This window comes from Amia ocellicauda, chromosome 19, assembly GCF_036373705.1.
Source record: "Amia ocellicauda isolate fAmiCal2 chromosome 19, fAmiCal2.hap1, whole genome shotgun sequence".
NCBI classification, from domain to species: domain Eukaryota; kingdom Metazoa; phylum Chordata; class Actinopteri; order Amiiformes; family Amiidae; genus Amia; species Amia ocellicauda.
Genome location: NC_089868.1, coordinates 9,491,487 through 9,519,105, shown reverse-complemented (window position 1 = coordinate 9,519,105; position 27,619 = coordinate 9,491,487). Strand labels below are relative to the sequence as shown.

General features: G+C 38.0%; 2 protein-coding genes across 3 annotated transcripts in view; both read right to left on the bottom strand.

The window, feature by feature from the left end:
* Positions 1–974: 974 nt before the first annotated feature.
* On the bottom strand, positions 975–18,393 carry cth (cystathionase (cystathionine gamma-lyase)). Of its 2 annotated transcripts, none has more exons than XM_066692009.1 (12): positions 18,046–18,393; positions 13,418–13,499; positions 12,813–12,908; positions 11,905–12,014; positions 11,567–11,701; positions 10,742–10,799; positions 10,363–10,440; positions 9,499–9,651; positions 8,772–8,893; positions 7,871–7,923; positions 3,663–3,875; positions 975–1,648 (listed from the first exon to the last, which is right to left on the bottom strand). In XM_066692009.1, exons 1-11 carry the CDS (start codon positions 18,217–18,219, stop codon positions 3,668–3,670), a joined length of 1,269 nt encoding a protein of 422 aa, XP_066548106.1. In that variant the 5' UTR covers positions 18,220–18,393; the 3' UTR covers positions 975–1,648; positions 3,663–3,667. The 2 variants fall into 2 exon arrangements, with proteins under 2 accessions (XP_066548106.1, XP_066548107.1); XM_066692010.1 differs by having other exon boundaries at positions 3,737–3,875; positions 18,046–18,387.
* Positions 18,394–19,886: 1,493 nt separating this feature from the next.
* ankrd13c (ankyrin repeat domain 13C) overlaps positions 19,887–27,619 on the bottom strand; it is a 54,252-nt gene continuing 46,519 nt past the window's right edge. Inside the window, exons 10-13 of the mRNA XM_066691780.1 lie at positions 24,432–24,511; positions 23,848–23,946; positions 23,240–23,340; positions 19,887–22,351 (exon numbers count right to left, since the gene is read on the bottom strand). Of these exons, the coding sequence (XP_066547877.1) occupies positions 22,221–22,351; positions 23,240–23,340; positions 23,848–23,946; positions 24,432–24,511 (411 nt within the window). The 3' untranslated portion in view covers positions 19,887–22,220. The remainder of the gene's footprint in view (positions 22,352–23,239; positions 23,341–23,847; positions 23,947–24,431; positions 24,512–27,619) is intronic.

Sequence of the window (27,619 nt, the reverse complement as noted above, 5' to 3'; positions counted from 1 at the left end):
CATTCTAGTGTGGCCGTATCTACTACAACAAAGAAAAGACAATTGTTATCAAGGTACAGCACTTACCTGAAAATGCAAAGTTTGTTTTTGCACATCCACAACAGTTATCAAATTGTCTTCTTTCTAACCTGTATGACATGTATTATAATATAAACAATAATAATGATTAATAATATTATACATTTCATTTTTAGCAGACACCCTTCTCTACAAAACACTTACAGCCCCTTTCTAGGCACGTTAGACATTTTTCTCACCCCAACAAAGAATGTTGGGCTAAAACCAACCATAAAATCATATATAGATACATCTTCATATAATTCAATTTGCTTTGATGTGTAAATTAAATTAGCAGCAAGTAGAAAGACGGGTTTAGCCTTGGGCTTTAAAATATATTGGAGTCAACATCACATAATTCAGTGTTAATAGTTTGGCTATATTTGTTTAGCCTTTCCTAAAGCCTTACTATTATTCTAGCACTTTAGAATTACCAGGAGAGGGCAGAGAAGGTGGTTCAAATGCCCTTTATTGTAGCTCTCACTAAATCTAAAACAGTCCTCCTGCTCTCACAAGGCTGCCGCTCTTGCAAGGCCACTGCTAGGCCGGGTATAGACGCCACACAAAAGTGAAGGGGAAAGGGCTTCGAACAGACACAAACAAACAGGTGAGTACATGCTTTTAGCCTCGTTCCCACACAGCGACAACATCCCAGAGTCAAGCAATTCAAGGGCAAAGGATGCCGGGTGCACAGGCTGCAAAACAGGCTGTTGCCAGCAGTGCGCAAAGGCTATACTATAATAATGCATTTTGATTTTAATTCCTTGCTAGTTACTAGTTACTTGCTAGTTGCTAGTTTCCCACCCCCATAAAAAGCTCAGTTAACCCTTTACACTAATTAAATCACAGCCAAGTGTTCACCTACAGTCAAATATATCAGTAAGAGTTTTGGGGGTGAAAAAGAACAGCAAAGGCAGTTGAATTTTAAAACATTTTAATGGGTTTCAGCATTGAAATTTGCATTAAAGCTGGAAAGTAGCAATTTTATATTATTATTTATCATCATTAATACTTATCCAGGGTGACTTACAGGTTACACAAGCATTAGGCCTACATTTTCTATGAAATCGTGGATCTTAAATTAAGGCTTTGCCAAAGGTCACGCTAGAGATGTGTAGAAATCTGAAATATTTATGCAAGTTTCATAGCAGTCCACCTTCGCCCTTCGTGGCACATGCCTTACTAATTCGCAAGTGCCTAACAATTTGCATCTCATTGGTATTTGCAAAAACAGCTTCAGCTCTCTAGGTCTGTAGCTCTTCACAGATAAATTATTATAGCATCCCACCTCCTTACACCTTATTTCCATTCCTCCTTCTAATGTGTAGGCCTAGTTACACAGAAGGAAGTGGCTACCAGCTTCAAGCAAATTACACAGCACTTACGAAAACGCATATTTTTAACCAGCAGAAAACTGTATTTTGTTTCAGAATAGGTTCCCTTGTAAGCAATCTGATGATTAATCAAAGGCACAGGGTTGTAATTTCAGCAGTACTGTAAATGTACATCAACGTTAGTTCCTCGCTACTGTTGAAACTGTCATTGCTGATCCAGTAGTTAATTGCGGATTTTAGTTTTTCAGTCCAGGATGCTGTTGAAACAAAACAGATAGAAAGATTAATGTAAAATGTTAATGGATGCATTTTGCTCCATTCATTTTAACGCCCCCACTAGACAACGAACAACAAAACAGAAAAAGCCACAATTTTGGCAGCCCTGCTTTTAAGAAAATATTGATCACTTAGCAGAGTCTTGCTTTCTCAATAGTTTCTCAAATTACTTGCACAATGGATCTATTTTCCTTTACCACTTGAGGTAGATATTGAGGACATCAGTTACAACACTACTTCGAGCAACTCTTCCTGAAACAGATCTATTCGGTTTCTCCACCAACTCCATTTACACGATCTATGACAGAATTGATGAGAGAGGCCCAGCCATGAACAAGCATATTCATGTCTTTAGGTTTATCTTCCTCACAGAATGAGGCATCTGTCCATTCTCAATAACCACTTCTTCCTGGACAGGGTCACGCAGAGAATCACAAATACGAGGAAGCAAATCCACGATGGAGTTTACAGTCTATAAAACTAATACTTTTCCTGATGACAAAATGTTTTGGAGCACCTGGTCTAGTTTGCTGAATCAGGCCCCCGATAGTCTTTTTGAATACAGGGACCCAATTTATGTGTTGCTTTTATCAAGTACAAGGACAGCCTGCAAAAGAAACACAATTTAAACTGTGGCTTTCGGCAACTTTAAGTTTGCACCCACTTGAATCAGTGTTGCGCTTTCCTTTCCTGGGCGTGTGCGTATTTAATTTGCCTCATCTTTTAAGTAGTATTACCAGCTTGCGATTCTGCACGTCATTTGAAAACTGCATTTCCGAAATATATCATAAGACCATTGCAATGTATTTGCATTTACAGTGAAACCAGCCCTGTGTGGAAGTGAAGCCTAAATTAAAAAAAAGACTTGAAAAAAAACTTGACTTACATTAACTTGATAATTTTAATTAGTAGCGCTTAACACGGTGTCAGAACACCACAGCAAAATAATTAAGGAACAAATTCACTTTGCACGATCAAGGTTTCAGAACATGACAGTTTGGAAGTGGATTATTTACAACCTTTGTTTATTATACATTTATTTATTACATGCATTATAAAATTGGGCTAATACGTATAGTTATTTCAGTGTCCTACACTTATTTACCATTATTTCTCTCTCGCTGCCTTCCATTGTAACACACCTTTTATAACTATTATTTCTATGGAGAAATGGGTTTAGTTTTACACGGCTTCAGCGAACACGGTCGTGTTCAGGAACGCATCTGCCAAGATCTCCTTGTATAAAAGAAAATGTTCAGGGTAAACTGCTGTGGTGTTTGTGTGGGGTCATTGCATTACTGACAGGAATTTCCTGAGGGAACAGACAATTGAAGAGTACTTCATGCAGAGAAAACCATCATATTAGTGTCTGGTCTGAAAAACTAGAGTGAATAATTTCCTTACTGAACACGCCCATTTTCCATACATTTAGAAGCAATTTATGTAATTCACCACAGGAATTGTGCACTTTTGACACGGTTTTACAACATGCATTCACTTTTCTCTACTACACTGGACCACACTATACCCTGATAAACCTTTATAATGCATGTTTACTATGGCAAACCAGTTGTAACACTCAGCAAAACACAGTGAAAGCATAATAAGAACTATGCACCAATGGTACCAGAGTAAAACCATATTAAAAGTGCAACATCCTATGACAAATTTACTAGGTATAAAGAAACTGATCTTACTTCAATAAAAAAATATCCTTAGCAGATTGCTAGAAATGTATTCTTTTCACAGTTCTCTTAAATATTTGCCAACTGATAATCTGACAAACATGGAGCCCAAAAAGGATCAAAAATCTGTGTAGTATTAACTACGGCTTATGTAACACAAACAAAAATTATTAACCGTCATACCTTCATCATTTAGAATAATTTGCATTTATAATTTTTCACAACCCTTGTGTTGCACAGCAAAGATGGAAGCCAAAATAAATAATCAGTCACGCTACCAAATCATAACTCCGAAATCAAGTTCACTGACCGCATTTAGCTGATCCCACTCTGTTGGCATTTGTTATTGTTTGTTTTCACCAAGGATGAAGGCCTTGTACTCACAGCTGCACTCAGCGCCTGCTTCAGGTCTTCAATAATATCTTCCTCGTCTTCCAAACCCACAGACAATCGAATTAGCGTGTCACTAATGCCGAGTTCTTCTCTCTCGTTCCCAGGAACCGAGGCGTGAGTCATGATGGCACTGAATACAGAAGAAACAAACAAACACACACAACATTTAAAAGCAAAGCCACGAAGGTCATAAGGCTGATGTTAGGCTATTCTGTTGATAGGAATTTCATGCAATAATCATATCTGGGGGTTTAGAGTGCCTGTCCCACACAATTACATTTATAATTTCTTCTATGTGTGAATGGTGTCTGTCAATTTGAGTTCATATCGTTCTAAAAATTGACCTCAAAGACATCAAACCGAAGAGGGACAGTTCGGAATGGTTTCTTCATATCCACTTATATAATTTAAGAAAATAACCAACAAAAACCACGTTAGCAACTATTAAACTATGGATGATATTATACAGAAAATAAAATGTAAATGTCAAGTTCATGTGGGCATGAGGAAGAGAAATCTGAAATCAGAAGCCTGTTTTTTCAGGGATGAGTGCCAAATACTGCAAAAACACATGTAGAGCAAAATACTGAAAGTTAAGCACAAGTGAGAGATCAGATTCATTATTTGATCAAAACCAGTTACAGTTTCAGGAAGCAAACCCAGAAGAAAAGATTAAACTAGAAAAAAGTACTTAGTACCTACTTAGTGTCACCCTTAAATGGACCATTTCAAAGTTTAATGTTTTTGTTTACTTTCCAAGACATGGACGTTCCCCTCCCCCAAAGCTTTCTTTAAAAGGAACGCTTCCAAAAAGTTTAACAGTTGCACAAGAGATGCTGACTCACTTTGCAGGTCACTGTCTTTTCAGACTAAAAATGCCAAACCAGGCGTTTATTCCTGGTGTGTGTTTCACTTTAAAAACTTAACTATCTAACACTACATAGAGTTCTCTTTTTGGCGAGGGCTTTTCAACTAGAGCTGTAAATTCAGACAAGCATACAGTCTACACAGAAAGTGCTACTTTCTGCAGCTACTGCTATGTCCCCCCAGGTGCAAAAGCAAAACCTTGGTGTTAACAATGTTTTGGTCTTTCACACACACACTGTTGTAAAGCCTAATTTTCACTTCCCAAAGGCATCTACCTTTCACCCTATTTTTGCACCCTATTAACTGGTGTTTAGACATGACTCATGACAGAGAAAATGTAGACAAATGATAACATCAGCCTAGATGTACATTTCTTCTAAGATACAATCATTTGGAAACAACATGATGTATCCAATACATCTTTGAACATTAAACGCCCACAACCTCTCTCTAACATATCTGCTGTAAATGAGCTTTATTGCCACATCTTTCTCTCAAAAATGCATTAGCAACCGGGAAAGGTAAGCTATGAGGAGATAACATTTTTCTCATGTAACCTAGAAAACCTCTTCAAAGAATCACACTCTCACTAATAGGATATTGTAAACAACCTTCCTCTACTTGGCCAATATAACTACTAATTAATAAAATCTTAAATGTGTGATTGTTTTTATTACAAAAGCACACCCATTATAGGTATGTCTGACTCAATGTCTCAATATTTGTAAAACCAATTTGCATGAGCTGAAACACTCTCATCTGTTAGTCTGTTCCTCTCCTTTGATTTGATATGCTTCATCATTGAGAAGTTGCTCTCACAGATATAAGTGCTACCAAACATGCTGGCCATTGACAATGCAAAATCCGTGCGGTGTGGGAAACGGGACTCGGATAGCAGCCTCCAAAACGAAATTCCCCTCTCGCTGCACTTTACTGAAAGTGCTTTTAAAATCATTAGCCTAAGGCTTTTTGAGCTATCGTCCCCCAGTGGTTGATAGTAGTAATTGCATTGAACTGCGTTTGTAGCTGTTGAACATTTGACGTGCTGGGAGGATGAAGCACAACTCAATTAGTCAATTAGGCTGTCCCAAAGAACATGGGCGAAATTAAAACTTTAAATCAGAGAAATTACTACTGTACTGTTTTGTCAATTTTAGCTGATAGAAAGTTCGGAGGGTAAAGCTCCCAGAATGATGGCGAGATATTAAAGTCAGCCTTGAAATTGCCGACACCAACGTGCCCCTGATACCATCTTGTGTTAGACTGCTAGTACTGCAATCACAGCAATCTAACCAACTTCACTGGGCATTTTAAACACAATGTAACTGAAGATACCACATCTTCAAAGAGGAGTAGCTTACTATGCATTTTGTATTTACTTGCTAGTAAAACTAGTGTTAAATAAATGAACAAACAATACATTAATTTAATCATTATCAACTGTGAGATTATGACTACAGAGCAGGGGTAAAGAATTTCCGTCCTCAACCCACCTGAAGACATAATTACTTATTTGAAGTAATGATCAAGATTAAGTCATATCTCTAGTTTGTTCCAGATCATTGTTAACTGAAAACTATCTATATAAATTGCAGATTTCCCACCCCTGACCTAGAAGTTTCTTTTTCTTTTTTTTGTTGGTCAGATAGCACATAAACCAACAGAGCCACTTGGGCCTCGTGCTGTTCAGGGGTTGGTTAGAAATGAGAAAACCTAGGCAAACAAATTTAAATACAGTGAGGGAAAAAAGTATTTGATCCCCTGCTGATTTTGTACATTTGCCCACTGACAAAGAAATGATCAGTCTATAATTTTAATGGTAGGTGTATCCAGAAAAACGCATTTCAAAAAAGTTATAAACTGATTTGCATGTTAATGAGGGAAATAAGTATTTGACCCCTTCGACTTAGTACTTGGTGGCAAAACCCTTGTTGGCAATCACAGAGGTCAGACGTTTCTTGTAGTTGGCCACCAGGTTTGCACACATCTCAGGAGGGATTTTGTCCCACTCCTCTTTGCAGATCCTCTCCAAGTCATTAAGGTTTCGAGGCTGACGTTTGGCAACTCGAACCTTCAACTCCCTCACAGATTATCTATGGGATTAAGGTCTGGAGACTGGCTAGGCCACTCCAGGACCTTAATGTGCTTCTTCTTGAGCCACTCCTTTGTTGCCTTGGCTGTGTGTTTTGGGTCAATGTCATGCTGGAATACCCATCCACGACCCATTTTCAATGTCCTGGCTGAGGGAAGGAGGTTCTCACCCAAGATTTGACAGTACATGTCCCCGTCCATCGTCCCTGTGATGCGGTGCAGTTGTCCTGTCCCCTTAGCAGAAAAACACCCCCAAAGCATAATGTTTCCACCTCCATGTTTGACGGTGGGGATGGTGTTCTTGGGGTCATTCCTCCTCCTCCAAACACGGCAAGTTGAGTTGATGCCAAAGAGCTCGATTTTGGTCTCATCTGACCACAACACTTTCACCCAGTTCTCCTCTGAATCATTCAGATGTTCATTGGCAAACTTCAGCCGGGCCTGTACATGTGCTTTCTTGAGCAGGGGGGCCTTGCGGGCGCTGCAGGATTTCAGTCCTTCACGGCGTAGTGTGTTACCAATTGTTTTCTTGGTGACTATGGTCCCAGCTGCCTTGAGATCATTAACAAGATCCTCCCGTGTAGTTCTGGGATGATTCCTCACCGTTCTCATGATCACTGAAACTCCATGAGGTGAGATCTTGCATGGAGCCCCAGACCGAGGGAGACTGACAGTTATTTTGTGTTTCTTCCATTTGCGAATAAACTGTTGTCACCTTCTCACCAAGCTGCTTGGCGATGGTCTTGTAGCCCATTCCAGCCTTGTGTAGGTCTACAATCTTGTCCCTGACATCCTTGGACAGCTCTTTGGTCTTGGCCATGGTGGAGAGTTTGGAATCTGATTGATTGATTGCTTCTGTGGACAGGTGTCTTTTATACAGGTAACGAGCTGAGATTAGAAGCACTCCAGGACACCTGGGAGCCAGAAATCTTGCTAATTGATAGGGGATCAAATACTTATTTCCCTCATTAACATGCAAATCAATGTATAACTTTTTTGAAATGCGTTTTTCTGGATTTCTTTGTTGTTATTCTGTCTCTCACTGTTAAAATACACCTAACATTAAAATTATAGACTGATAATGTCTTTGTCAGTGGGCAAATGTACAAAATCAGCAGGGGATCAAATACTTTTTTCCCTCACTGTAATTGAGGATTAAATACTTACGGGTGTTCCGCTAGGCTTTCGTAACCTCCCAAACTCTCAGCCAATGCAAAAAGCTGGAAAACAGAGAGTGAATCTGGCATTAACTTTGCAGACAGGAGGTCATTGTCACGATTTCAGGTTATGGGTTTAATCATAAGTCTACATTTGGCACAAAGTCACTTCTCAAAGATACAAAACCGGCCTTGTGTTTTATGCACCCTGGCCGCTGTCAAGTTCTCATCAGCTGGGAGAAACAATAACATGGAGTTTAGCAGTGGCAGATGCTAATCAGACTTCCTCAGTCATAAATTTGAAGTGTATTGATATACTCAGTTAATTGGACATAAAAACTTATTAATGCAGTTTTTTCTCAGCACATTGTTCACATATGATTTGGATTGATATCATTTAATTTAGGAAAGACAATGCACTGCCATGTGATTTCCAGATCCCTGTCTTTTTCTCCTGGGCTGCTTTCAAAAGTTTCATATATAGAGTGGTTTTGCTATTATGCTCCACAGCCATCTCTCTCTGCTTATTGCCTAATTAAAAGTTATTGCTACAATGCTATATAATGTGCTTTGATGGTGCAGTACTGTCTGTTTAGATTTATTATGCACTTTATTGCTGGGTATTTTACTAGTTTATACACTCTGATTTCTTATTGATTGCAACTTTTACAGCTAGCTTACTAGGCTAACTACCTATGCAGACCCTGCTTATTTAGCCTAGTTATTGACTACTCCCTTTGGAAAGCTTACCTTTAAATCCATATTGGAATTATTTTTGACTAGTGTTTGACTATCCAACTTTGTATAATATTTTTTAACGGGGCCTACATTTTAGACTGGAGCTTATACATCTCTGCCAACACTGTCTTGCTTCCAGCTTGAGAAAGAAGGGAAAACAGAAGTGAAATCACCTTCAAGTTGCCCAGGAAAGCGTTGGCATGACTGAGTTGTCCTTTGATGTAGAAGGTGATCATTCCCGGGCAGCCGGTGCACTGGCGTTTCATCAGCTCAAACTGAGGGTGCGATGGCAGGCCTTCGAGGGGCGAAGAAAGGGGGTATGGGGAGCAAAATGTTCAGTAAAAGGCTGAAAAAAGGACAACTAGACTGGATAACATGTTTCTCAACACTTTTAAAATCCCCAATATCTTCCCTGTAAAATGACAGCGCCATAGTCTACCTCTTGTGTGAATCGTACCATTTCATTTGAATTCACAATCTCCAACACACACACATCTATATATATTTGTATCTGGAGATATCTGCAAATCCACAATTCATGTAAGCCAAAGATCAAACTGTGAAATCTTGTGGATGTTTGGTTAGTTATCCATTAAGCACTGCGCATATTAGTAAGGTATACCCTTCCAAGTTTATACAGCAAAGGAATTTGTTTTCAAATCATACAAACGCCCACTGACAATAATGACATTTCAGACAACGGGGCTGTTAAAGACTATTTCATTGATATTATTAATGCATTTAACTTCAATTTGGATCTTAAAATGGGACGTTTTTATTACCACTTCTTGACTGCTGTTTCAGACACAGATTATAATCTGGCTAGAATGTTCCTGCCTTCCTGCGAATAATTCCAGGATTCTAAATCTATTTCAGACGTCTTTCACAGTTGCTCCATACCAGGGAAGATTACTTTTTCAACGCGCGGGTCGGCTTCCAGGAACTTGGCGACGGCCATGGCGTTCTTAAAATGCTGCTTCATTCTCAAGTGGAGAGTCTTCAGGCCCCGGTTACACAGGTAGCAGTCAAACGGAGATGGCACTGCCCCAATGGCTACAAGGGACGAGCAAGGGAAAGCCAGGGTTTAGTAGTGTATAGCTATTTAGGCAGTGAAGAGCCTTTTGAATGATTAACTTGAAGCAAAGGTTGATTCTTTATCCAAGCATGTCCGGGAGAGTGTATAATCAGAGTTTTCCTGAACAGAGGTAATGGGGCATTTTGAAGACCATTATTTCCCCTGGCACTTCATTGCTTACAGCTGGCAAATAATAATAATTGATGGCAGAGTAATACATTTATTTTGTAACGCAATAGTCAGGAAGTGAAATCCTAATATGGACCAGCAACAGTTATCTCTATGACCGGACATGAGTACATCGGCAAAACCATGAACAACAGAGTGTCAGCTCAATCCCTGTGTACAATAACTCAGGGAGAGATCAAGAGAAAGAGGGGGAAAAAAGGATATTAATTTAGACTGTGTGAAAGATGCCATTTAAACACATTTGGAAAGGATGACGTTCCACAAACTCGCTTATGCTTCAACAGTTCAGCTTGTCTGAAGTAACGCCAGTCCCTTGAGTTCAATTGTCTCACCTCAAAGCAACCGATGTGCTAAACCTGAAAACAAAAAATCCGGGCAAGTCGGGAAATCATAAGGTATACAATTTCAAAAGTATTTTCAAAAACCGAAGCGAGTTTCAGCAGTCGATATGCTACTAATCCCAACAGCACCCAGGCGATATTTAGAAAGATCTCCCTTACCGTTCTGCAAGAATTTCAGTCGCTCGTACAGACTGTTATCAACTACGGACACTAGGCCCATCACGACGTCGCTGTGGCCTAAAGATGGGAGAATTCATTGGTTACAGTCCCAAGCCTCTCTCTCGCACAGAGGCACAAAATACATATCAGTGCTTTGCTCATGAGGTAACTTTCTCTTTAAAGGGGAACTAATGCACTCACTGAAATGGTGCGTTTATATGCATCATTAAAGTACATTTTTCTGTTGCATCCTATCATTTCAGTAACGTTTAAAATATAAAAGCCAATCATTTTTGCAAGTGTGTTAGTTCCTCTCTGTGACAGATCTGACAAAACCAGCTAAGTACCACAAACATAATAATTATCCATTTGTACTCACCATTCATGTATTTAGTTGCCGAGTACATACAGATGTCTGCCCCCAGAGATAAAGGACGCTAGATAGCAAGGGAAACAAACCCTCTTGAGAATTTCTAGTATTTATCAGCAACTATATTAAACATCCAGACACAATAATGTCATAAGTCGCCCTGCATAAGGGCGACTGCCAAGAAAAAAGTATATTGAACGTTTGTATCTTTCTGTGTCCTGAGAAGTCTGCACATTTTATTTCCCTTGACACTTTCAGAGTAAAACACTGTTACGCTGATAAAAACCTTCCCATTGCTTGTGAGAGTTGTCCACAAGGCCACAGAAGTGGTGAGGTGGAACTGTACCAATGGGTTTTACATATCCACTCATTAGCAAATATTAATACTTGCATCTTTCAAATGATTTCCACATATGGACTTTTTCTTTATTCTGCTATTATAAATGACCCCACCTATTTTTCTCCAGGGATCCTGCATCTCTCTGACACCTGTTTCTCTATAGTATATTATTTTATTACCATCTTTATTGTTTCACTGTGATCCTATGTGATTTTTTTACAACACAAAATAAGTGCTAAAATGTACCGATTCAAAAGTGGAGTCTTGACGGTGACCTTTCATAAATGTAGTCTTTCATTACTGATTTAGGAAATGCCCTGGAGGACTTTTGTACTGCAAGACAATATTAAAGACAAGGGTTGAATAATACAACCAGAGAAATCTCCAAGACAATGATGAGAGAATAATCCTGCTTGGATCAAAGATCGGGTTTCACCACCTACACCTACAGAAATCCAATTCCATGTGCCATATACACGAAAGAAGAGTCATACCTGAAAGTAAGCCGACATGAAGGTATTGTCCACCACCAGAATGATTTCTTTGTTGATTTGGTGAATCGCATCTGCACAGGCTTTAATATCCACCACTTTCATAGTAGGATTTGTGGGAGTCTCAACCCAGACCAGCTATGAACACACAAACAAACATGTATGAACTCAGTGAAAGACAACATATGCTTGCTTAGAAACACAGAGGCAACTACAAATTAAGGATGCTTTTACGGTTGGAATACTACTCCAGTTGCCACAATGCATACATGTTGCATTTCAAATAAAGTGCTTACTCTCAGTCTGTAGAAAGAATAGAAAAGCCCTGACTAAACACATACCTTGGTATTGGGTTTAATAGCCGCCTTCAAGACCTCCAGTTTTGTGCAGTCTGCAAACGACACCTCCAGGCCCTGCTGTGTGGCTACGCGCTTGAAATAGCGGTTTGTCCCTGGAAGAAATGGCAGAACAAATGAGTCGAGGTTCAAAAGGAGAATCAATTTAAAACGATTAAGAAAAATCATAATACTACTACTACTACTACTACTAATAATAGAAAATGTTAATGTTTTTGCTCCAAAAAGATTATTGCTCTCCAATTTCTGAAAGTAAATATTTATATTCTATAGTACATACTAACAAAACAATTGTGATTAAATATGGTTTGGAATAGAAACACTTTTGTGTGAAATACAAGTCGTGCAAGTTTGTCCTGACATTAGAAGGACATGTTCAAACAAATAGCTTACATATAACAATGTCTCAAGTATATACCGGTATAAACAGGACTACATAGAAAAATAAAGATTAACAACCCCTCCCCCGTCCCAACAAAGCACAAAAGCAAGATGTTCATGGATTTAACTCGGAGGGAGTGTCAGTAAAATGCTAAATACGCCAACATATATGTGTCTGGCTGCTGTGCACTTTCATCGATGTCCAAGAACCACCACCATGTGTAACTAGGCTAGAATGGATCCAGTTATCTTTTTGGAAGGTGATAACACGAATTGCAATTTCAAGATCATTTTCCAAATTAAACAGCTGACCCTTGAATTGTATGGATTTCGTTCCAACGTTTCATAAGCTCCGGGGTAATGATTGATTTGTCAGGTTTTCTCACTCGTGCTCATGCAGTAAACCTCATCATGTCATATTAGATCCAACATGAATCTTCTTCTAAGTATCAGTTCCATTTTATTTTCACATGTATGACTTGATTGATTAGTGATTAGTAACTGGTCCTCACCTCCGTAAACATCGTTCATGCAAACGAGACCATCGCCGGCCTTCAGCATATTTGTGATGGTCATCGTAGCAGCCAGCCCAGAAGCAAAGGCAAGACCTAGACAATGCATAATTAACAATGTGAACTGTCAAACCAAATTATTTTCTTTTAATTATTGAACTTGTAAATAACGGTTTTCATAAAACATTTTTCTGACTACGGAACTGCTGACTTCTCAAGACACGGAAAGAAAGACAGATGCACACAGGCCCTGTAAGAGCCAAAAACCTAATTTTGCATACGGTTTGCATAGTTTCTGACCAATACTAGACATTATCCCACAATGTTGTCCAGTGATTAGTTTAGTTTAATATATAGTTAAATTAAATTAAATTACATCTTGTTTATCGATTGCATATTTTCAGAATGGGTTAAACACGGATTCAGTCGGGTGATTAAACATTTGACTGTTATGCCTTACACATCAGTGGAGTGACAGTCATGCCCAAGAGTCAATTCAGTTAAATAATATACAACAGATAATATTAAAAAAAAACATACAGAATACCCATTGAAATTACCTGAAATAATAAATAGGATTATAAGAGAATAATAAGCACACTTACTGTATTTTGCTCCATCCAAAGCAGCAACTGCTTTCTCTAGACAATTCCGAGTGGGGTTTCCACTACGACTGTACTCAAAGCCCTGTAATATGGAATTAAAATAAATATATCATAATAATACAAGGGATGCACACAGCAAAAACCACCCCTGTAAAACTAAAACAATATCATTAAAGGATGCTGTCAGGAAAAGCTTAAGACAGTATTATCAAAGAAGAAAGTAATTTTATTTTCAGGTCCTCATATATAAACCACTTAAACTTACACCACAGTCCTTTATTTTAAAGTGAGCTCATTTTGTTTACCTGGTTTGACATATAGTTCAAATAAAAATAAAAATAAATATAGATTTCACAGTTTTAAGATTCACTGTGAAATGGATAGATGGCCATGCAAACTTAAGTTGAATAAGTTTGACTAGTAAACAAAATAGGAATAGAAAGGAATGAATATTCTATTCTAGGATGCAAAGCCAAATCCAACCACAGCACATTTACAGGGGAGAGCAAGCCTATTGTAACGCGAGCCCATTCCAATCAAGGCAGACATGTGCCATATGCCCTACAATGGCCACCCATTTGCAAAACTATTAGAGCTCTGGGAAACATTCAAACTGAAGAATGAAACCCCCCCTCTGCGTTTTCATTAAACCTTTACAAGCAATTAAACAAGTCAAGTCTGAGCACTGAGCCTCAAACAACTTGACCAAGGATTTGATCCAATTAATGTTTCTTTTGGGTATTACATTGATCTGAATGGATCCTAATCGCGCAAAGCACACGGTCAGGGCCTACTTAGTGGGAACTCAGAAGCCTGACCCTATACCGAGACTTTGACAGTTTGCATCTGGGTCAGTGACGTGAGGCATGCACTTTAGTGTCCCAAGCATATTACATGTATTTATTTGTTATTAAAACTGAATAATATGTCTCAACACTCCTATCTTTATTCACTGATAGGAGTATTTTTCATGAGTATTTAAAATTTTAGGAGCTATTAATCTCCAATCATCCAAAATGTCATACCGGATAACTGTCCACACCTAAAATGAAAATTCAAAAAGGTTACAAAACTCATAAAAAACTATAAAACCTTAGATCTAACAGTTGGGCATAATTGTGTGAGTGTTTGCATTCATGTATAAAAATATTGCAAAGACTCTTAATTTCATTTCATTTATACATGAAAGAAACTTTTGTCCCCATATTGGGATTTCTTGTCATTCCGGACAACAGACTCAGGAGCATTTTTACATCAGATTGCATTTTGCTAGTCATGTGACGGACATTACCATCATTCAGAAGATCATGAAGGAGTCTCTCCTAAAATGTTGATAATTTGACCTTTTCGATCACTGGTGCACTAGAGAACAAAATTCTGTGTCATACTGGACAACACTTAAAAAGCACTTATAATATTTTTTATTTTATTATATTTAATGTGAAAGATGACATTGAATAGTTGTAGGTCAGAGTAATACATTTATATTAATGGTCAAGTAATTGCCTGATTCATAAGTTAAAACTTGTATTTTGTCATACAATGATCACTTTCTGTTGTCCAACAATTTCACTTGTTATCTGGAGTGACTTGCTTATACTTTTATTGTTTTTAGGAGTATTTTTGAGCGTGTAGGCATCATATTTACATTGTCATGTTGTGTTATTAAAACAATAAAAATTTATAACATTATTTCTATAGTTTTAATGCAAATTGTCTGTGTGGATGTCCTTAAATAACAAACGAGATGGCAACATGGTAATTATTGTTTTGTTTTAATTTATGTTTATGCCATGAAGCCATTTGCAAGTTCTAAAAGAATATATACATCCAAGTTCAAAAATAGAATTATTCCTATACATTTAAAATATTATGATATAAAAACATTCAATATACTTTTTAATCTGTTGAAATGTTAATGAATTGACTTCATGTCATAAATGAGTTACAACATTGTTGTAGTTAAAAAATAGTTAATGTGGTGAAAATTATTAAGTTAATGCTTTTAAATCTTAAAATGTTTACTGCTACTGTTTTATCAAAGCCTATGCCTTGAGTGGAATTGTATTGCATCAAGTGATTGCTCACTTCTGATTATGTACTGTTAATTAAAAAAAAAAAAAAACGATATGTTTTGTGACTCTCACTCTCGGTTAAATACAGAATTATTTTTTAAGGACATCTTTGTTGCAGAGACTATCTTGAGATATCATCCCATATGAAATCTCACAGTATGTCATTCCGAGTAACAATATCAGCCATCTTGGAAAACACAGATTATTCTTGGAAAAATGCATATCAGGATACAACAATAATAATATAATTTTTACTAGAAAGCATTTTCAGACATTTCCCAGCATTTTTCACTATTCAGTCTTATGTTTTGTATGACTAAATTCAGAAAAAGTGCTGGTGTCAATAGAAAAGCCCAAATTTGTGAGATTAATTGTGATTTTTACTTTTGTTTTCTGTGATGACTATGTTTGTTGAGATCAAACTATGAATACTTATAACCCACTCTATGCTGACAAAAAACTAAAGTCAAATAATTTGCAAATCTATCATTGTTATCCAGTATGACATTTTTGATACTAGTAATCATATGATTTATAATTAAAAAAGTATACATTATTATTTTCAGAAATAAAACTTTTTGAAATATATGCATAACATTCTAATGAAGGTAGAATTTAATTTGTATTTTAAACTTTTTTTTTTTTTTACCATTTTAAAATCCTTATTCGTCACTGACCCATGTATGGGTGGTATTCATGAGACAGTCAATCGATTCATAATGCACATTTTCTTGCTGGGCATCAACTCAAACATTTTACAAAGTCAAGTTAAAACAGAGTATATTAAGTGAGGAGCACAAATGTCATTATTCAGTGAAGCAGGAGCATCAATGTTGACCTAATGTTTTGGACTGTAGATTGATGACAAGTATAGGTTTTCAGAGGCTGAGGAAATGGGAATTCCAATAATTAGTTCCCCACCATGCCCTGTCTTATTATCTTTTTATGTATTTATTACAGAGCACATTTAAAAAAGGAAATACACATTCACAAAACCTAGAAGCAATTTAGTAAGGTAGAAACCTTTCCCTGATGATGCATCTGCTCCTGGGTCTGAACTAAGTGGTTAGCAAGAGGAATTAATTATCAAAGACAACAAACGAGCAAGATTTTGGCCAGGGATCGCTATTGATAGATTAAACATCAATTATTTTAGTGTTAATGTTAAACCCTTAGTTCTTCAATGGCAGATAACTTTTAAGAAAAAGTTTAGACTTTTAACCTTTAACGTGGGTATAATGAGCTAACCCCATACTCGTCACTGAGCTCCAAAGCATGTTTAATAGGTGACATATTTGTCTACTCAGACCTGCGTTCTCTTTGCAAAAGCATCTATGGCATGTCTGGTGGAGAAACCGGTTAAACAGATTAAGCATTTGTTTAACGCCCATCGGTGTCAACCCCAACATTAGATAAATATTCTGGTGAACGTTGCTTCTCGTGTTCCTCATCAGGTACAATTCAGTACAGGTTAAGCGTCGACAACTACAGTCCTCCAAATACTCTGAAGTTGGTGGTGAAGTTTGGTCAGTGTTTGTTCAGACTGTACAGGAGACACTTTTCCTTTTCCAAATAACAGTCTTACTCTTTTCCAGTGGAAGGGGTGAAATAAGATTTCACACTGAGCTAATCTAGGGCACAACCCATGCTATGAAATGTTTTCCAAGACCACTCAAACTGGCCAGGGTACTGGAATAATTACAATAACTTAGTCTGTTGTAAATTATACAAGTAAATGTTTACATTACATTTACATCCAAAACATAAACCATAATAGGTGAGCAGGACAGACAGCTGCATTCCTCATGTTGTGTTACTGTTGAAAGGGTAATGCTTTGCTATTGCAGTAACAGTGTAGCAGCCACTGTTACAAACAAAACACGTGTTTCAATCGATTTAGGCCACATTGCTAAAGACTAGATCTTCCTGTAGAGGACAAGCCTCTCCCACCCATCTAACATCTGTGCATTTCCATCACAGCCAGACACTTACAGAGGCTACGGTATCAGCTCTTTGTGGAAAGTGCTTCTGAAATCTCAAACAACATATAATAATGTAAATAAATAAAGTTGCACCATAAACAAAGGGTAATGTGAGGCGCGGAGAATGGAGACAATACCCAGACTGGGGTAGTGTAACAGTAGTAGTTGGTGAAATAGCACCTCCAACACAAACACCACTTATAAACGCATGCAGTTTCTAAAAAGGTTTATAAATTTACCCTACACTATGGACACATTATTATTATTATTATTATTATTATTATTATTATTATTATTTAGTTAACAAACAGTGATTCGTGAGAACCCCGTTAAAATCTAAATCATGGGCCAGGCATAAAACCATACAATGCAATCACATTTTAGGGTTGATTTAGATCACCCTTCCAATGAGAGAATGCAGTTTATATTCCAGCACACACAGTGATCATGTAATAAATCAAGATTCAATCAAGATCAAATCCATGTTTCGTATGATTAGTTGTATGTGAGCTATCCTAGTATATAAAAGACACTGAAACGATTTATAAGGGTTTGTTATAAACGGACTTACTGCATGCTCCCCCGGGGAGCTCTGTTTAAACGTGGTGGACAGGGAGATGGGGGGCACCACGGCCATGCAGCGCCACTGCTCCGGCTCCTGCCCGACGTGGATCGCCCGGGTGGCGAAGGAGGGCAAGGGCGGCAGAAACCCGGCGGAGGGGTCGCTCTGGCTGCTGGGGTCCATGGTCCGATGCAGGAGGAAGGAAGTGGCAGTCTCTGAAATCTGTACACCTGGATACTCCGGCCTATAATAAAACAGATGATATCCTATCGAATAAATAGCGTCAGCAAACGTGTAGCCTCCCGACTCGCCACCAATCACAGCACGGCGGGCATGAGGAAACCCAGCTCCATTTGTTTGTCAAGAGGCGTGTTGGGTCATGTGACTCATCGCAGCAGAGGCGTCGTACTGCGCTGTCAGGTCATCCTGATGCAACGCAATGTGGCTGTTGCTGTGTAAGGATGTGGTGCAGCCGCTCAATGCAGAGGTCGCTTTCGGGTTGCGCAGATCTGCAGGATTACTGGGATCCCATTGGCAGAGCAGCGCAGATCTGTGCAGAAGCTAGGTCGCTAGGTTCTTGGAGCGCACATTACCGCAGTTCTGCGCAGATCTGCAGAATCCTAGCGACCCCATTGGCGGAGCCTGGTCTGCGCTACGTGAAAGCGACCATGTTAGCATTGGAAACAATTTAATGCCACAAAGAAACGGTTGCGTGGGCAAAATGCAAACGCAGCAACGTGAATGCAAACAAGAACAGCGCAGTATTTATTGTGATTGAAATACCATATAGAGGGGTAGCATAGCACATCACTTCCTTTTGATTTTCATTAGCCACATCGGAGTCTTCCTCACCTTTGCAGCCCTCTCTTCTGCAGACAGAACTTATTTCGAGCAGGGCAGTCTTTATAGTGCCCACAGCTGCATCTATTCTAGTATGTAAAAGTTGCCTTCGTACATTTGCTGCTGGGTTGATGTGCATTGAAGATTAAAAAAATACATTTTATATTACAAGAATGAAAAGAACACAGCAGCATAAAATACACAATTCACTTGGAACACCTTGGAATTATTGACATATTGAAAATTTGCTGGCATGGCAAATAACCAAAAGCAATACAAAATTCAGTAATGGATAGCATTTCATCTGCTAATCCGCTAATCCATTATCAGGACCAATGGTTGCCACTATCCAAAGACTACCACTTCAGGTAGACAGACTATTTGCATTGATAGCAGTATATGTAACCAATACATTCTATTGGTGTGCCTTTTTGTTCTAGCTAATCAACATTGGATAATGATTTCACTCATGCTTAAACTAAAGAGGAGCATTTTAGTGTGTGCAATAGAAATTAGTGAAGCATTTTTAAAAGCAAGCTAAAAGTGTGCTTAAATTACAGTACACAAGTCCATATATTAAAACATGGCGAATGACTGAACTCAATTCCATTACACTGCCTCCAACACTCAAGCTGCCAAATACATCAGCTTTTCTTTGTACTCCATGCTCAGGTAACATACAAGTTCTTCTATCAGCAACTGGAGGATTTAATGAAACTGCTAAGACCATAAATTTGCATGTGCCTGAGCAACTATGGGAGTCAGTTGGGATATTCCCCAGTCAGCTTCCAAACCACTCGGCCAACTGTGCACTGCATTTTGTGAAGTCCTGGTCACAGCAAGCAATGACATACGCTGGGATAGAGACCAGTTTGTCCAGTTTGCTGTGAATGTGCCACTTAGGAGCACCATGCAGGGGAACAATTCTGTATGAAAGAATTCCGGTTGATATGCAAGGTCTATCAAGCACGTTCACACTATAGAAATCAACTTAAGAAGGAAAATTACACTTTCTCTCTCTTGATACGTGAACATTTTATTTAGGTACATTTGTTTTTTTTTTATATGAAAATAGTGTGGCAGGCTTATATAATGTTCTTGCTGTACAATCTGCATCTTATGCATGTAAATGCAAGTAAGACTTGCAGTGTGTATACTAAGTCCTGAAAGCACAAGCCATGGTACAGAACTTTAAAAAACACAAAGAAAGAAACAAAACCAAAAGTCTACTATCATAACTATCTCAAACACCAAGCACAAAAACTTCAAAAGATAAAACATGTGAGGCAGGTCAGTATAAAAACAGCTACAAAGTTTACAACTTAGGAGAGGTGTAACTCACTATCCAGTAGTGAGACATGGAAGCATTTAATGGTATCATTTAAGATCGTTGTGGTCGTGTTAAGCGGAACAGTGGAAGAAAGGAGAGAACAAAACCAAACATAATCCAACAACAAAATAAAGGACAATACAAAGTGTGAGCAAACACAATAATTAGTGTACCAAATTGACATAAATAATGCTGCTGCTCTGGAAATCTGAGTTCCTAAAGCACATAGCTAAAACAAAATAAAAAAACGTAAGAATAATTTACTTCTAGTCCAGGGACTCAACCTGTCCTCCACCAACGGCTGCAGGTCATCTGATTTTTGTCTTGCCTGAATTGTTCTTCCTCGAGTGATCTGCTGGGATCGAGATGACCTACCTTTTCATTTATTAACAACTCAAGCCAAGCCAAGCCCAAGTGTCTTCCGTAGTGCATCCTTAAGGAGAATTTTTTATTTATTTTTTCCCCAGATGAAGTAATGAGCTCAACAAAATTCTCAGACTGAACCAAACGCAAGAGGACCTGGCAGCCGTGGGGATCCAGAGTTTGACAGCCTCTAGGGCCCTTTTTCGCCATTCCAAGACTGACGCTGAAGTTTCAATTGAAAAAGCTCCATGGATCCAAAACCCTCTACGCTGTTAATTGTGTTATTAAAAACATCTTTGCGTGTGTTTTTCCACAGAAGAGAAGGAAAATCCCCTATACATTTTCCGTTGTAGAAAAGATGTAAAATCTATCTACAGAAGCTGCACTATATCAAAGAAGGGCATAACAGTCCATTACAAAGATCGCATTTGTTATTTCAAAACTTGGAAACTCATGAGGTATATTACAGATGTATAACTGTACACAACTGTAGTGATACTCTTGGTGGCTAGACTGGTATAGCTTCCCTAGGCATGTCCTGTGCCCGGTTTAATGCCAAGGCAAGGTATCGGGAGTAAATATGATGCAACGTGATAGTCTAATAGCACTAAATCATAAAGCACAGAGGAACTGATAGGCATGTGTTTAAATAAATTTTACCCAATTTAAGGTAACAGTGACTCATCCAAAAAGATCGTATTCATACAGTACTTATAAACCTATTCACTGCCAGCACAAAACAAATATAAAAAAACCTTTAATAATCCCTTGGCATCATTCACAAAAAGACTTTGCATAAAAAAACAAAAACAAAAAAAACAGCTGCACTTTACCACCCAGTCAGTCTTCCAGAAAGGCAACTATCCCACGATTACCTCATATGCACGAGATGGAATAATAAAACCAACAGATGTGAGGTAACACAGAACTAACCCAAAAATAGACTATGTACACCCTGCACAGGAAAACAAATTAGGGGGGAAAAAAAAGTGTGGTCTTTGCAATCTGTAAAAATGCCAATTAGATTTACTTAATTAAGGGTTGCTTTTTAATATTATCCAGTCAACTAGCAAAAAGCATTCTTCCTAACTTGAAATGTACATCGTCCAATACTTTTCCATTTACTGAATTGTACATTTGGTTACACATTTTACAAACGTTGATGAAAACAAGGCAAAAACAAGAATAATGAGGGCACCTTCGCAACTCTGTGAGGTGCTCAGGATAGCTTTGCTGTAGAGTATTAGTTAAGACATTCCCATTTTTGTATGTTTTTTTTCTTTACATAGGTTCTTTGTGAACTGTGGTAGCAAAGGAATGGAGTAAAAACATGAAACCCCTTGCCTTAAGTGACGCAGTTCAATGTCACCGGGATACTCTGAAAGGTTTGGAAGCTCCCAATAGTATTGCTGCCTTTAACAAAAAAGGCAGACCGTAGGACGTGGGGGAAAAAAAAGTCCTACACTATGACCTCAGTGCCTCAATACAGAATGTATCCCTTTGTAACCATTATTTATTATAACAATGTAAAACTGACAAAATCCCCCCCACCCCAATTACATGTCAATGCATTTTCTGGGGCCAATTGTTTTTTCTTTTTTGGTCAGCTCTATTCCGTTGAGCAGATACCCAGGGACTTGCTTCGAAGAGGTTAAAGGTCAGGGAATCGGCTGGGGTCCTCCTTATAGTCACTGGGGATGGTGAAGATGGCGTCTTCAAATTCATCGTAGCGGAACTCCTGAAATGTCACAGTTGCTGTAATGGTGGGGAACACGGGTATATCTGGAAGAACAAAGTATATGTAAGCTTTTCTTGTGTAATCGCAGCCATTTGTCTAAGCAGATGTGTTTTTCAAAAACAGTTTATGGAAACACTTGCATCCTCAATTGCTAAAAGGCTTCATTGTATCGTGTTTAGACTAGACATTTGTTTTCCTTCCCTCTCTTCTAAAAAATCATTAGACATACTTTTTTAAATGTAATAAGGGGGTCAGAACCTAGTGACTTCAATTACATTCTGTTGATACACGTTATAAAATATGTCCTTGAACACAGACAACTGTTTAAAAAGACCTTGCTCAATTAAAAGGTTTGCCTTTTGTAGTGGGAACATTTCATTTTAGTATTTTCTTAATATTCTTTGTATTATCAATTGTTTCATGTTGTTAATTCAGGTCTGTTTATAAAGCAAATCATTAGTTTGTATTTACCCCTTTCTGGGAGCTACTTTAATTATTAGTTTGCTAAATAATTTTGGTCTGTAACTTCTTTCAATACTAAGGATGCTACAGAAATCATGTTACCCTGCCTCTGCCTTAAGGTTAATAGGTTCAACTACTTTAACCAACCATTGTCTTTTAGATACTTAACAAACAACTTATTTTAATAAGATCACTTCTGATAGAAAAGATTGTAACCTATTGTTCATCACAAGATACAGAAAGGCTTCTTCCAACTCCATTACCATCGTTAGTTATTTTCTTCACTTCATGTAACCTGTATTTGTTTTATATAATAAATGTGTTACTTCTTCATCTGTGTATCCTGTGATTTACTTAAACCACTACACTTTAAATGTAAAGCACAGAAGCTTTGTTTTGGGTACAGTTTGTAGTAAAACAAGAAAAACACACAGCGTAGTCACAGGGAGAATGCTTGCCCAAGGTCTTACCTAGTTTGACGGGAAATCCAGGAGGGAGTTTCATTTGAACAAATTCTCTGAGCTTGTTAAAGTGCTTAAAAGGTGCTATTACCTCTAGAACATTTAATAACCTAAAAGAATGAAAACAAAACCAGACAAACAACATATTATATTACAGTATTAAATGAATGTGATCACATTTCAAAACACAGCCCTGAATGGTCTTCTTGAAGTGCTTACTTAAATCACAAGAGTGGAAACAAAACACCTCTTCTACATTACAATCAGCATCACGTGATATTGTTAGTTTATTTATGTCAATTTTAATGATGGATGCAGTGAATGTAAACGGTCCTGAATTGTACCAGTCTTAATTAAAACTGGCCGCTACTTGCCACAGGAGTGATAGCTGAACTTACTTACAAATACGTTTTTATTTTTTGTCCATACTTTATTAACTAAAACCTCTAACTTCATTTCACAGGTGACTTAAATGTAATCTAGGATTCACCACAGAATTTATTTTATCAGTACTAAATGTGGCTACTGAGGAGCCCAACAAATTCAGTCCATTTAGGAGAAAAAAAATAGTATAAAAATGTAAAAATAGAGACAAGTTTAAAGAGAAAGACACTTACGACTCAATACCCAAGGGGAAGTCCTGGCTCATGGCTATAGTTGCTTTGAAGTTTTTCTTGCTTTCTTTGCAGACCAGCTCCCTACCAAGGTGAGGGGCTCTGTAAAGCAAGAGCAACTGAGGATTGGGCATTGACTGAGAAAGACTTTATAGAGTTATAAGAAACATTCACACAAGCCCAAAAAATCTGCATAAAAATATACAAGTATACTCATTATAATTGTTTCTCCCATCTAACGTACAGAAGATACATGCACCATATCTGTACTTAATATTTTATATAATGAATAATCTGCTACACCAAAAAACAAATTGCAATGAAATGCATTCAAACAACAGTGAGAACTCCATTATGCAAAAAGCATTTTTTTTACCATGTAACATTAACTTCAGGTGTTTATAAATACATGCATTCCTAAATAAATGGGAGAGCTGAAATCAAAAACCCTCAGTGCTTTCTCCATTTCATACACAGATCATTTTCAAAAGGGGCAAAGAGATGCCAGGAGAAAAGTCAGAAAATGAGAGTTCCTGGTGAATTTACTCTTGTCCCCATTTTCATCGTCATCAAGCGGGATCACTCACTTTCCATTTTCGGCCGAGATGTACTCCTCCCAGGAAATAGTGTTTGGTGAAGGTGGGGTGAGAGACTGCCGCCGCACAGGCTAAGGGAAGAGGAAGAGAAGGACAGGAGTTGAAGAAGCACCAGATTTCACTTGGACTGGTGGCTATGAACATAGTTGGCCAAAATCCTGTTCTGGCAAAAGTAATTTGGCTGACCAGCAAAGAAGGCAAATAAAGGGTCAAATGTATCAACAAATGGTTTGATTGGGTTATGGTAAGGTAATGGAGTATGGCTGAGTTTTGTAAAATAAAAACATCCAAGCCGGCCATAAAATGGTCCAGATTACATCTTAAAACTCACAGTCTTCTCTTTCAAACAACACTGTGCAATTTCAACAAAATGGACAGCAGTAAAACTGCTTTGAGAAGAAAATAAAGTTGATGTTTATTTACACTAGAGGGCTCCAACGCATTATCAAAGTGGGTAGAACAGGCACTCTTATCTTCTGTGTATTTTACTGGTCAGTGTGTAGTGAATTTATCCACATGGAAAAAAATCCTTGCCTAACCAGTCTAGGTTATTTACACAGGTAAGTAGATGATCTAGCATTGATTACATGGAAATTAGCTAGTTACCTGGAAGAGGAGAGAGCAAATACATTACGTTTTTTTTTTTTTTTTTTAATGTTTTTGAAAGGCGTAACTCAGTGTATTAAGTAGCGGAGGTAAAAATAAACAAATGGATTTTCAAAATTCAAAACAAATTAATACTTCATTATTTTCAACTGGACAAAACAGTGGGGCTGTCAACCAGTTTTCTTCTAGAAAAGGATTTTTCTTCATCAAACAACATTTATCGATAGATAGAATATTTTTATTTTTGTACAATTCAGCTACAATTAAATACATGTCCAGGTACTAAAGACAAAACTACATTTTATTATGCCTAACTACACACTGACCATCCTGAAGTTAAACTGTGCCTTTTGCCAAATTGGTCGGATATTTTATAAGCTTAGATTAGTGTTTTTTTTAAAGTAGTCTGATGTTTTGTTCCCCATCAGGGAATAAAATGAACACCCGCCACCCGCCAAATGCAGGTAGATTTAGACAGTGTCAGGTAAATCTATAAACTTTACCCGCCACATTGGCGGGTGGCCAACAAGTGTACGGGAACACAACTTTTAGTTTCTGTTACGAGTATTTGTCGGTATGTTTTAAAATACGGATTAATTTGAGGACGTTGTAGTGTTGGTATGTTAGTTGATTTGGCAAACCGCAATAGCATGTTTTTTGAAAATATATGGCATCTGGACAGTCTCATGTAGACCAATGAAGCAGATGTAAGGTGGTTAAGGATGTGGAAAAATAATGACTTTTAATTACGTTTCATAGTCATAATTACTGACTTTTTAATTACCTGGATCAAAATGTTTCAGAATTCAGAACACATAAATACACACACAGCCGGCTATTGCTATGTATTGTGTATTCGCTGGATCTCGAACGCACAGTTCCGTTTGCGAACACGGAGCGGCAGTCCGAGTGTGGTTTGGATAGGAAAAGCCAATCGTTTGGTCAACTAGATTGTATAAAATAGCTAGTTCGATAGGTCTTAAACATTTTGTATTTCGCTGTTGTGACCGGAAAACTGCCACAAGGACGCTAATGTTAAGGCATTTTAATTGCAGCTCACATTGCTAAACTAAAAAATGAAAAAGAAAAACATATTGGTCGGTCAATTACAGCAGTAATTGCAAAATATTCCTTTATAAAACGAATAATCACAGGCTTTATAGTTCATTTGAAATTGTGACAAACAGTTGTGATAATGTCGGGACATTAATACAAGAGTCTGACACGAGATGCGTGAGAGTTGACAGGTCTGCTGTTATTATGCCATTTCCATACGAAAAAAGCTGTAGCACTTGGAAAACTGGGAACATTGTGGTCTTACTTGCAAAGATGATAAACATCTAAGCACAAAAAGGATGACAGCAACATGAGCACCTCACCCCAAAACTCCACTACAGTGCAACGCTTCAGAGAAAGACCTCATGACTGTAAGGCGTACCTTTGATTCTCATACGAGGCACTGGTATTACACGCAGAGGAGAAATCCAGCTTAGGACGACCATGGAAACACAGTGGCAGACAATCCTTGACTCTTAAGTGGACCTAATCCACTTCTGGCAGTCATAGTTGGACACAAGCCAATATATACCCTGTTGGATAGTTTTACAGAAGATGGCTCTCTCACTTCCTGCTGGCAAAGTACCAGTATGACGCTAGCAGGTTACCACTCTTCTGCACTACACCGAAGCACAACATTGTTGAAAGATACAACAATCGCTGAAAGGGTTTCTCTTCTGAAGACAATGCAGAGAGAACACCAGGAAACGACCAACACGGTGAAGATGCCAGTTCTCTTTTTAAACCACATTATACAGGCATTACCTTCCATTGTGCCTGGCATTTAGTGCTCTTGCATTCTGAGTGATTACACTTGCTTTCCAACTCTTCTTTCTGACGGCAGCATGGGCACCCAGCCACTTTTCCATGTGATAAAATAAGTTGGCCTTCTATCCATCGAAGACATAATTTGGCACAAACCCACACAAAGACTTCATAACATGCTGTTTATTGTTTTTTCGTAGCTGGCTGCATTTCTTGGGTTGTGTAACAAAGAGAGTACTCTAGATGTTTGACACGAGCATCACACTGAGCACAAAAGCGATCAGAAATGAATGCACCGTATTCACCGCACAATTAATCTTTAAGACTACAAATAGCTTCACAGATTTATATAATAGTGGGATTATGAACTAATTCAATAAAGAGCCCTTAAATTAAACATTACCATGGTCTCAAGTTTCTCTTTTGGGGGGGGGGGATACTGGTTTTACATTAGTATCATCCAACTGCACATATTTAAATAATCTCAAAAGCAGTGTGATACAAGACTCCATGATTTCTCAAACTTCCTTACTCATGGTGATAAAAATAAAGAAATAAAATGGATAAAAACGAAGATATACTCCCACTGTTGTTGACCTCAACCTGCCATTAAATATAGCTTGCCAATTAGCTCAGATATGCAAAACATTATCCGAGCAGGTAGGTTTGCAACAAAACAACTCAGGCAAATCGACAGTGCCGAATATCAACACTGCCCTGCACTACAGCCACAGCACGTGCATTTTAGGATA

Coding starts and splice junctions, on each gene's coding strand:
- cth (XM_066692009.1), bottom strand. CDS start 18,219: ATGGACCCCAGCAGCCAGAGCGACCCCTCCGCCGGGTTTCTGCCGCCC. Junction 12,909..13,417: donor TTTGGATGGAGCAAAATACA/GTAAGTGTGCTT, acceptor TGCATTGTCTAG/GTCTTGCCTTTGCTTCTGGG. Junction 9,652..10,362: donor ACTGAAATTCTTGCAGAACG/GTAAGGGAGATC, acceptor CGTCCCTTGTAG/CCATTGGGGCAGTGCCATCT.